At 37.4% G+C, this 12,699-nt stretch overlaps 1 protein-coding gene across 4 annotated transcripts in view; it reads left to right on the top strand.

Annotated features, from left to right (window-relative positions):
* The window catches only part of EPHA6 (EPH receptor A6), a 382,744-nt gene extending 370,754 nt beyond the window's left edge, over positions 1-11,990 (top strand). For all 4 annotated transcript variants that reach the window (XM_021550127.2, XM_021550126.2, XM_021550124.2 and 1 more), the window contains one exon: positions 2,162-11,990. In XM_021550127.2, coding sequence (XP_021405802.1) covers positions 2,162-2,276 — 115 coding nt within the window. In that variant the 3' untranslated portion in view covers positions 2,277-11,990. The remainder of the gene's footprint in view (positions 1-2,161) is intronic.
* The last annotated feature ends 709 nt before the right edge of the window (positions 11,991-12,699 follow it).

Below are 12,699 nucleotides of genomic sequence, written 5' to 3'. Positions count from 1 at the left end.
TTCAATGATATCCCAGCAGAGGTCCCTGCAGATTTATGTCAATAACTACATTGTAAAACCTGACAATTTACTGCTAACCTCATGTATTTAAACCAGTTATTTGTCATGAAAAGACCACACTGTGCTACATATTATGTAATACCCTATATTACACAGAAGCTGCTCCTCATTTTCATTATAAAGCTTTTGTAAGGAATCTTCTCTAAAGCTTTTGGAAATCCAAGTGAGGTGTATCAAATAGATCATCTCCATCCATTGGAAACAAGTAATTTTATAAAACAGAACTTTCATTTGCAAAAGCCATGGTGACTCCAGTAGTTCCTTTATCCAAGCATCCAGAAATTTTGTACTTTCCTGTAGTTTCTCTTATGCCCTGTAATGATGACAGACTCATGGGTCTGTGGTTCCCCAGATCTTCCCTGGAAACATTTTATCTGGCACCATGCTCTATACTTCAGGCACCAAGAAATTTTCTAACATGTGGAGCACAGCTGGTAACTCCCTCTCTCACAACCCTGATAATAACTCCATTATTTCATCTTCACTTCCTTTTGGAACTTTTGCCTAAATATAATCTTCTCTGGACATGGGCTGTTGCCTTTTTTGTATTTCCAGTTTGTCCTATAAGCTGTCCTGCAGCCACTTCAGACAGATACTCTGGCAAGTCCCCCAGAAAGGATCTGGCATGGGAGTCATTTCAATTTCTTCCACAGTGAATGTCAACTCAAATGGTTAAGTCTTCCAACAATGGCCATTCCTTCAGTGCTCTTTTATGCCCAAATCATCGTTAGACTCTACACATTTTATGACAGGTTTCTTGTACCCAGGGAGTTTGCAAAAAGATTTATTATAAGTGTAATTTTTTCTACTTTACTGTTTGGGGTTTTTTTTCTGTTTGCTCCTCAAGTTCCTTTTTAGTCTGTTTTACTGTGCTTTTACAGCTAATCTAAGGTTATCATCCTTTCTACTTTAGATCCCATTTCACCTTTTTGAGTGATTCCCTCTCTCTTCAAATAATTTGTGTTACACAAGACCTGGCTTCTTTCTGTGCTTTATCTAGATCTTCCTTGATAAATGCAAAGCATAAGTCTTGCATTTCTAAAACCACTCTCCACTGTAAAGTTTTATTCTTTAAACTGACTCCTTTTAGCTTCTCAGATGCTCAATATTTTTGCTTACATCAAGTGTTGTCTATCATGCCCCATGAGAATGTTAAGCCTAAGCATGTAATAGTTGCAAGCTCTGCAGTGGTTCCTCAGCTGGAGGATACCAATCTGGAGATCAGATGCAGATATCTAGAAGTGCACATCTGAAACTCATGAAGGCTATGCCTTATTCCATGAGCTCCTTTACTGGTTTTATCATCATACAGTTTTTGAGGATAAACAGGCAATATCTGTCTATGTCCCAGTGTGGGATTTGCATAACGGACAAATCTGGCATATCTGAATTTTTTTGTCCTCAGCACCTCTGTGATCTTTCTCAGATCTTGCTGCTGGGAATGTTTATTGAAAAACTAAGTTGGTGAATTGTGCTGAATTCTGGTGGCTATTGACTTTATTCCTGCCGAAGAGTCGAGCCCTGCAAGTGATAAGAGTTACCCACTCTGGGGTGCAGGGCTAGATGAGATAAAGGGGAACTGGGAGGGAAATCAGGGTCTGTCTGGAAGATTCACTGCTAATTTGATCTTTGACCATCTCTCACTACCTCACTACCATTCCCCAAATTATCAGAAGCAAAACCTCAGTTATTTCTGCCTCAGAACTGCAATACTGAAGGTGTAAGCCCCAGTCCTTTTTACGTATGAGTGGGAAACAGTTGCTACAATCACATTACTAAAAATGGGCTATTGGAATTCACCTGATTAGTCCTTGAGATTTAGAAAGATTAATTGACCATTAGTATCACTAATAAGCCCCAGTATCACCAATTTGGAGCACTAAGCCCCAGTGCTCTAAATACATCTTTTTATTAAACTACTGGTTTTTTTTCAAAAGTTGAAATTGACAGATGCAGAAAAACTGAAAATTTGCAGCTTTCTTATATGCCATAGCCAGGGAGGTAAACTGTCCTGGAGAAGAAGTCATCATATAATTACATTCTTTTCTGCACCAGAAGCTTTATTATATTTGCATCCAAGATGAAACTTTTTATCTTGCAGTGACATTAGAAGAATTGGAGTTGCACTCATTGGACACCAGAGACGAATAGTCAGCAGTTTACAGACTTTACGGTTACACATGATGCACATACAGGAGAAAGGATTTCATGTATGAAAGTAATAGAAGCAACTGTGTTTTGTGCCTCAGCATTTCTAAAATGAAAAAAATATTCTCATTCTTCCCTCCTGCTCTTCCCAACTTCAAGAACTGCAGTCTCCAGTTCAGACTATACAAGTACTTCTATGTTAATGCTTCCAAACCGGAATTTTTAATCACACTGCACAGCTCCTCCACCAGTTCTCTGCCCATAAAATCCTGGCCTACTGCAAGACTCATGCTACACATTGATGAATAACTAAGCATGGATGTGTAACTTTGTATAACGGTATTTGGGAAACTTTCATGGACTTACTTGAAAGTAGTAATCTATTTGGCCTGGTGTGGCTTCTTTATCGATGTATTTAGAATTTGCTGGTAGATCAAAAAGTATTTGACTTCTTTCATGTTCTGTGACCATGTAACTTCCAACACCAAATGTGCAATCAAAAAGAAGTTTAACATAAATATTTATTTTATCTCTTAATTAAATCCAAATGTATGTGTCCTATTACTTTCTAATAGTTTGAATGCTGGTAAGCTGGTGCCTCAAAACATTACGTATTGTTTGCAGAAATGACTGATGATTTTATATAGTGAGTTTTCATTGTGTGAATAATTGGAAGCATAGTGAGAGTAATCTGTTTGAAATCTTAAGGAAGGTTCTTGATTTTGAATTACTTTAGCACTCGACACTTTTTATTCTTTAAATTTTAGGTTAGGTTGGAAAACTTGTTTATCCTTGGGATTCCTCACCACCCTACAACCCTTTTTTTTTTTTTTTTTTTTAACGTAATACTCAGCATTTGCTTCTACTACTGGAAAACTGGTTGTAGCGTTCTCATGACCACATGTAAAACACGGTTGTCAGCTCTGTTGCAGACACACAGATTTCAGAAGAGCTTTGTGTTTCAAACATGCAGGTCTCTGCTGTTGGATAGGGAATCATCTCCAGCAGCAGAGCTCAGAGGGCCAGCCATGGGTGGGGTGATGGGATCATTCCCATAGAAGCAGGCCAGCCATATCCTCCTCCAGCCGAGGGCAGCAGTACAGCCCCACTGCTGCTGGAAGTTACAGGCTGCAGGATGCAGTAATCTTGCACAAAGGCAGAAAAGGAGATGCAGGACAGCAGTGTGGTAACATGTTGCCTTGATCCTGCTTCTAAGTGCTTTTAGAAGTTAAAAAGCAAACTCTGCTGAAATGGAGCTCTGGTCATTCCAGGCCAGATCTTCATTTAGTACAGTTCTCTAAAGGACATCCAAGGTATTACCTTTAGAGCCCTTCAATAGCCATATTTACATGCAAGAAAATGTCAGCAAAGGCCTAACATGATATTTGTACCTCTCTAAGACTTCCCGCTTCCATGTTTTGTTCAGACAACTGACACAGACATGCTGGGCTACATTTCCAAACTTTTGCATGGGATATGCACTCCTGAGAGCAGGGGCAGGACTGCATGGCCATGTGCTGTGGGAACCCCACGTAGATCTACAATGCATGTCACATGTAACGCTGTGCAGATGCTTCTCTTCATTCCTGTGTCCTTTGGAGGGGATATTTGAGTTCCCTGGCATTCCAATGTACTCAAGCATTGCAGTTCTTCTGTTAAAACGTGCATTTGGGTAATTAGTATAATCTATGTGTATATCAAAAGGAACTAACTACTTTGTGTAATCATAATGGTATTTACTGCTTCATTTACAGCTTGTAAATCACAAGGTATTTCCTAAGTCTTGGAAAAGGCTGCCATTGTATATCAGTGACAAAGAATGAAAACCAGAAGGCAGCTCAGAAAAGATTATGCTTCCAACCAGATCACAGAGTAAGACACACGAGGCCTGATTCACTGTTGTCAATTTATGTTGGAATAATTGTATTAATTTAGGTGAGATAATAGTAACACACTAAGTCAATTTTTCTTTCTTTCATTTAAAAAAAAAAAAAGGGGGCAGATGTAACAGAAGAACAAATTTTCTAAAGATCAAGAGTCAGTGGTGTTCTACAATGCCAATTTGATGAGCTTGTTTAAAGAAGGGCAGCTTCAATCTTATTATAGCTCCAAAGGTAATTTTGTCAGCAGGAGTATTCCCACTGAAGTCATCAGTCTGGCACAAGGACATGAGTTTTGCACAATCACAGCCCTTCAGTGGGGGAAAAGTCATTTGTTCTTTTCTGTGACTGTCACTTGAAAAATTCTGCCTGAATTCCACATCTGTATAATTTTTTGGTAGAGGTGCTCTTACAGAAAGAAAACTATACTTACCTGAAGCCTTTCTAAAAATATTAACACACCACAGAGTAATTTAAAAGTGGATTTTGCTTCATCATTTTATTATCCATTTTGCCTATCATTGCTTCCATGGCCAACAACAGGACATCTGTGGTATGAGCCATTCTCACTATTAAATCCATTACTGAGGAGGTATGAGTCTGTTATTTGTTAATGGGGTTTCAAAGTTATTCATAGCTCACCCAAACCATGTATGTGCACTTTTAGATTGTCTTTTGCCAGTTTTTTCATTCCTGGTAGTGAAGATGCAGAATTGACATAGTTACATGCACACAACCTGGATTTATATTTCATTATATTTAATGAAAATTAATTTCTAAATTTATCATACTACTGAAAATATTTTTTCAATAGAAAAAATATAAAAAAGTAAAACATTTATTAATCAGATATATTTTTTATATGAACAATAGTTTGGGTGACCAGAAGGGAAAGAACAAGGGATTCTTTGAGTGAGCACATTTGTTAATAACATTGTAAATCCAGGATTTTGTGGCTTTACACAGCTTGTTTTTCTGTTGCTGTTGTGGTGCAGTATGAAATTTATATATGAAATTTACATTTTCGCCATTTTTGAAATGTTTTATTTGCTCTTGTGCTGATTCTTAGTCTAGTCTTGCTTTAGTTTAGGGATTTTTTCATATTTTTTTTAATTTAAAAGCAAAACAAAAAAACACCCCTAACAGGTACTGTTTTTCAAATAACTTTTCAAATGTGAGCTTAATTCTGTACAGGCCACAAATGTATATGTGAAATTAGAGTAACCTTCTTTGTTACAGGAAATTCTTTCTTCAGGAGAAAATTAACTACAATTACCCTGCATACTGCAGTGGGCAGCTGGAGTTTAAATTTGATAAATTAAAGCAAATTTAGTAGGCTGATTTTGAGAATCTCACCCACATTGCAGAGTGATTTATGACTAAAAGTATCCATTGAAAGTTCATATGTTATTTGCGCAACATGCAAGCAACAAAAAAAAAGGTGTTATAATGTGGATGTCATAAAGAAATAATTCTTACCTGTTTCTTTGCATTCAGTGATAGCTCATCCATTCAAGTATCTGTGCTTGGTCAGATGAATTTCATGCCTTAATTGCATACAGTCGTTTTGCTGAACCTGTGAAACAGAGAGGGTCTTGCTCATGATGTTCATAGTGCTAAAACTGAACAAGGCACAGCAGAATTTACTCATTATGTGTTTGCACATTGGAATTACTGAGAAACAACAGGAAGCCATGAGTTGAAAGGAAGAGAATTGAGCCACATCATTAAAATTTTTCTCAAACAAAATTTACCCTTTTTGTTTCCTGTGAACTTAAGTCCATTGTATGTCCAATAAAAGGTTAGAAACATGCCATGCTTCAGGACATCAGACAGCATAAAGCAATCCTTTACTTGCAAATAGTGCACTCAAAATGAATTCAAATAAATTAGTTGTTATGGCCAAACATTCTGTGTCCAATATTGTATTAGGTATTATTTGGATTATTCTGACACAGAACTCATAGACTGCAGTAATTTGATTTTTACATCACTTAAGACTGACTATCCACTTGCCATTTTTCATATGAGCCTAACACAGGGCTTCATTAATTTCTTTTTTCAATGCAGATTCCTACAGGATCCAAAGATGGGTCATAAATAACAACGAGACCCCCTTTATCCAGAATCAGTTGAGATTCACCATGAGGAATAGCTGGGGCTGTAGAGGTGCCTAGTGAGACTGCATTACCCACAGCAATTTCCATGTCAGAATGACCTCATGGGACCACATCAGCCACCAAGGTAAAACAGCACAGAACCTTGTATTGAAGAGCAGGTCCTCTTTTCCAGCTGGCCCTGTTGAAAACTGCAGCATTTATTGAACTGTTTTACCTCAGCTGATGGAATGGTTCTATGGGACACATTTTGGCAGCTCAGAATTCTCTTAAGAACACAGGGTACCTGTAACTACCTGTCATGGATTCACTCTGTCTTGGAATATTCTTCAGAGAGTGAAAAGCAGGACTTGCCTATAATCCAGTCCAACATTTTTTCAGTTAAAATCATAATAAAAAGTCTGTCTTCCATTGCATCTTCCAGGAAAAGTACAAAAAATAGAGACACTTGTAGCATTTGCACATGGATGAAGAACTCTGTATTCCGTTAAATAGTTTTCTTCCAGAATACCCTTGTTCACCAATTGTAATGAATCTTTCCTAAATAAATTGCAAAGATAATTTCTTTTTTATAATACTACTATAATTATTTTTTGAGAATGAAGGAAAGATGTACTGGGTTGGGCTAACTCTTAGGAGGACAATGACCTTGAAATCTCCTGGGGAGACAAATGAATCAGCTCTGAAAAGGAAAAAAAAAAAGACTCTACAATAAGATAAAAAGGGAAGAACTGTCCATACTGTGCCAAGGAGCTCAAAAAAACCCCAAGAGTTGCATAAGATAGTCCCACATACTTACAGCTGACAAATTTTTCCACCATCACATCCTGTATTTAGTAGTGCACACTGCTCCACAAGTGTTGTATATAATTCCTCAGATCATGGACCAAGATATGGTGAACATGTTGTGGTTCAAATATTTGTCTATATGTACATAAAGAATTGTAGATAGGATGTATATCATAATATCAGATTTTTCAAACCTACAGAATTAATTACCTATTACCAACAACACTAATGGGGTTTATTTGCTCCATTTGCTTTTAAAAGTTTTAGTGGCATGCACTGTGTGCGTATAGTTCTTCCCACTGTGTGTGTATAATTCCTTGGCTTGTTAGCTGGAAATGGACAGCCTCTTTTTCTCCACTGGTAGGAAAAACATTTTCAAACTAGATCAGAGAAAGCTGCCTGCTCACCCTTCTGCTGCCACCTCACCCAACCCCTTCCTGCTGATTCTCTTCAGCTCAGCTGATTACTGTAGAAATTAGTGATCTCAAAGAGGAAACAAGGTGCCCATGAGCCAGCAGAACTAGGAAGATGGAGCCCGTGCTATAAAGAGTTTTCAGTTCATCTGCCGAAATCACCAAAGATGTTTACAGAGTGTATAAATTATTTTCTTTTAAATGACCATTTATAGACACCTAGGAGGTTAAAATGAGAGAAATTTTCAAGGGTGTATGAGTTAGAGATATGCCAACATATAGCATAAAAAGATAAGCTGACTTTTAGAAGGGAAAAACAACGACAGTTGATGAAAAACTAAAGTTAAAAAATAGATTAAAGTATATTTCCATATTTCATATGTGAAATAAGGTGATACCAGTTCAGTGGAATTTATTTATGTGTATATTTCTTTAAATATCCTGCATGAGTATATCTTACTTACCTTTTGTGCAAGAGATTTCCCAAGTACCTATCTCTTCCAGAAAGTTTAGCATATTATCTGATCTTTTCATACCTGAATAATTAAACTGGACTAAAAATGCAAGTTCTGACAGTGAGGATATGGGGGAAACAATAGAATTAAAAAATCTGTCTCAAAGTAATTTAAAGTTTTCACATCTGTTCTACTTTGTTTCTGTCCAAAACTTTTACCTGTATCTATCTGAGAACTTCGACTAGTTCTGCGCACATATCAGTGCCACCTCAGAAACTCCTGAATCTGTAAACAGTTCTGAGTTTGTGCAGCTTAATTAATATAAAAAGGCTGATTTGAAATGGGACTTTATATAAGACTAGAGTTAGGCATAATCAAAAATCAAAATCCCTATAAAGTACCTGTTAGACACCATGAGATAAGATATTTTGCCTTATTATACTAACACCTCATAATTTCTGACAATTCAGTGAAGAACTGGTCAGCAGCAGCATGTATGCTGAGTGGTAGGTAAACCAAAACCCTGACACTGAAAACCCACAATTCAAAGGGAAATCCAGGTCTCTGCATTCTGAACTATGGGATATCAAGAAACTCTGGAGAAAGTAACCTTGAATCTAGAATCTGGAAAATCAGGTTTGGGAGAAATCTGCTTTGGAACCCAAATTTTCCTTTCTGGTTGTGGGTCATGGAAAAGTGCTCAATGAAACAGTCTAGGGACTATTTTCATAGTATCATCACCACCTAATGTTCTGAGTGATAAGAAGGAAAAAAAACCACCCTATTTTCTGACCTTTCAGGTTCTAGCCCAGGACAAAAAAAAACAAGTACAGTTATCATAATTGATATTAGAAAGTCCAGTGGACCAAATTCTGAATGACTAATTGTTCTTATATCTACATACTGAGCTTATAACTACATACTTTCTTGAGAGGAACCTAAATAAATAATAAAACATAGAAGTCTCCAGTTAACATTGTCTTAGAAACCAAGTTTTCAGTTTTCTCTCATTCAGACTGGTCTTTAACTGAAAATTATTAATAGGAAAAAGGAAAAGCATAATAAGATTATTATTTTTTTCCTTTAAGAAGCTGGGTGCTCTGAGCTGTATAAATTACCATCACAGACTCTTTGTATAAAATAGGATTAGCTGAAAAAGACAAAGTGCAGCCAGTGTTCCAAATCTGTAGATTATTTGTCACTAATTGTCAATTTGGGAAGTTCCATTTTTGACTTGGGCGCGTTCTGCTCTACCATACCCGGTACTTCCAAATCCTGCTGAATTATTTTAATGAACATCACGATTAATTCCTGGGAGAGTGATGTGACTGTGAGGAATTAAAAGTTTCTCTGTCAACAGGCAATAATCTTGCTGTGATCTAAAATCATGAGAGTTTGTTACTGACTTCCATGGCAGTGGGATAAGCCCAATGTCCATATATTCTGTAGGTAGGCTCCAGCTCTGCAAACAGACTCTCCTTTCCTGCACCCCACTACTGTCATGGTTAATTTCTTGTTAGAGAACTAACATTTATTGGGACACGAGCTGTCTTGTCATTCAGATGGATTGCTAAAAGTTTTTGCTGGTTTTAATTGTTCTGTTGAAATGTTTCAGGTTGAGATGTAGGTTGGTCCCTCAGGGCATGATCCAAAGTCAGCTGTATCCATAAGAAATCAAGTGAATGAAACAGGTTTTGAATCAAAGGTTTCTACAGATTTTCCTGGAACAGATGATCTCGTTTAATGGGGAGAAGAGAGTGCACTGAGCCTAAAAGAAAAGGCTGCTACCTCAGGGATGTGATCAAGTAAACTGTGGTTACCTTCAACATGGAAAAGGTAAAATGCAAGGTACAAAAGTTGGGTGCTACAGTGCTTGTTATTTTCTCTGGAATGGATGGTCAACTCTGACTTTGAAATTAGTTACCTAAATGACCTACACATCTAATAGGGTATCTAGCAGAAATGGTCTGGCTTTGTGGGGCTTTTCCCCTGATAATTTCCCAAACTTCTGGATTTAAATTCAGGATGAAACCACCAGCCCCATAAAGCAAACAAAACCTCCAAAGCAAATAGGAATTTTCTGTCTTTTTTCTAAACATAAATCAGGATGCAATATGATCTCCCTTTCAAAACACAAGTGCTGGTTGATGATTTGTCTCTGAACAAGCTGCTTCATACTCCTGGTGCACTGCAGTCTAAGTTTGCAGATTTGCCAGTTAATGAATGGCACAATAGCAAATAAAATAACAAATGCCCTCTTAGTTGGTTCCATTTATTGGATTCTTTTACTAATTCCCTATCTGAAGAAAACCTTCCTACTCCAAGATTCCTAATAAGGAAGCATTTTACAGCTTGTTGGCCATGATTCCATATTTGCTTCTCTCCAAGAAACAGTGAGCTTTGAATTGTCAGTGTAGTGTTTTTACTACCATTTCTTCTGCAGCAATTTCTTCTCCCAACTCCTCTAAGTTAGGTTGAGAGGTCTATTTCACACTAAAAGTGGAAAAAGTTGTTTCTTTGTTAACTCTGGTGATGGGATTCAGTGTTTGTTGCTCTTACCCAGAGCCTTCCATCTGCTTTTGCTGAGGCCAATATCAACATTCTCTGGTGGTATCAGTTACATCACACGCAACGCTGCCGTGACTGAACACCCAGAGACATAAAAAGGGCTCATTCTTCTCTGGTGTGGTTTAAATCCTACTGACTTTGGGAACTTCTCTGCACTTCTCAGGATTGCGCCTGCAATTTAGGAAGAAAAAAAAAATCTTTAAAAGATCATGTGAAACCCTGTTTACTGAGAGGCAATAGTTTATTTTCTAGCAAAGCAACATTCATTGATCTAGTTGGAATTAATAGTTTTCATTTTGTCATCACTTTTTAAAGAAAAACCACTGACTTTCAGAAAAAAAATACAAAAATAATATTTTGCTACCTTCCAAACATTAGCTTTGATTTACTTTTGGAAGATAATGGGGTTGGTATGTTTTCTCAGGATAGCCTCTATCTATTTCTGTGTGTTGGTTTTAAATGTATCTGAATTAAAAGGGGTTTTAATCTGTCTCTTCTGTGAAATTAGATTGTACAAAACTAAATATGACTGCTCTTCATAGTTTGCTGTTCTAGCATAGCCATAAAATGTATCAATGTATGTGTATATATGAATAAATATTTGATGACAGACACTTTAGATTATATATTTAAGCAGCCATGTCAAAACTTCAGAGGTAGATGGCTTCAAAAGCAATGGTATAATCATAATACTTGCAAATTATTTTACAAAATCAAACCATGGCCTCAGCGCAGATCTCATATCCTCACCAGTAGTCTGAAACCCACCTTTTCTTTAAAGACCCCTGCTAAGGTTTGTTTTGCCATTGCTTCTTTAACCAAGACGTATCTGAATAATGACAACTGCCCGTGGCTCAGTCTTCAGCACTCATCTCCCGGCAGAGCCGCCCTGGTGCTGCAGGACCAGCGGCTCTGGGCTCCGTCTCCACCGTCTGAGCCCGTGCGGCTCTGGAGCCGCTCCTCCCGGGGGATGGACACTGCACAGCCAGTGGCGATGCTTCCCCCTGGGACTGCCTCGCTCCCCAGAATCCCTTTTCTTCACCTCATAGATCTCCCACACACGTCCCACTGCATTTTCTTTTTGCCTGTTTATAATGGTACTATAGGAATATCCGTGGAATAAAAAGCTTACCCTACTGATTTGCAGTCCCAAGGGGAATTTACATTGGACGTGAAGTTGTTATTATTTACTGAAAAGTGGCGTTATCTTCTTTTCTTTATTATTATGATTCCTATGATACTATGATGTTTCATGTAAATTTTCATGTGCTGGCATGCCTACAAGTTAATAGTGTAATAGAATGCTCAGCTCTCAACATTAGAGTGTTTTTAAGGTGAATTGCATCACATATGCCATCTCTTTGCAGAAAGAATATGGGGTTTGGCAAAACTACCTGCTGAGCAACATAATGAGATTTTTGTACAAAGTACAAGTTATTGATTATTATTGTATTTTATTTTTCTATGATTTCCTAAGAGGCATTATCAGGTCTTACAGATGGGGTAAGCCTGTTTATTAAGATATTTATTAGCAAATAAAAGTTACAGTACTGGTGGTTATTTTTGAGTTAATCGTGTTTGTTTGGCCTAAGGTTTCTAATATAATGATCCACGGTGAAGCCATACATGATCATGCAAAAAAAAACCAGCTGCTTAACACAGGGTGGTATACTAATAAAGATGGACAGGCAATACTCTCCAACACTTGAGATGCTTTGGGGTGGTGTTGTTTTTTCAGCTAAAAAATTCTCTTCTGTGCTTACCACTAAGCATTCACACTTAAAAAGCATATACAGTTCACAGCATCAGGGAAAAAAAACTGTGCACATTAAAAGCCGTGCTTTCTCCTTCTTGGGAAACACTGTGAATCTGAATTTTAAATGGCTTTTAATGTGCTATTAAGATTCTACAGTACTGTTCACCCTCCTCATGGTGCTTCATTGAGCCATGCAACCCCTCTAGTATTTGTCAAAGCTTTCACTGACAAAAGCAGTTTTAAACTGATCTTATTATGTAAATAATGCCAGGGCAATGCACAATGATTCACAGAGAAGTGAATGCCATATACAATAACCATACCCTACCTCAAAAAGCTTAAAGTTATAATGAGCCTTTCATTGTATAAAATCACATGCATGCAATGCAAGACTGAACAGAAGTACTGTAAAGTAATAGGAAATTAGTGTCAGATGCCCACAGTCCATTACATCCTCTTTATTTTACATGGGAAGAGCTTTCTCACCGAGGACTGTCAGGTTTAACACAGTGT

The sequence above is a fragment of the Lonchura striata genome, chromosome 2 (assembly GCF_046129695.1).
Source record: "Lonchura striata isolate bLonStr1 chromosome 2, bLonStr1.mat, whole genome shotgun sequence".
NCBI classification, from domain to species: domain Eukaryota; kingdom Metazoa; phylum Chordata; class Aves; order Passeriformes; family Estrildidae; genus Lonchura; species Lonchura striata.
This window is presented reverse-complemented; position numbering and strand designations above follow the sequence as displayed.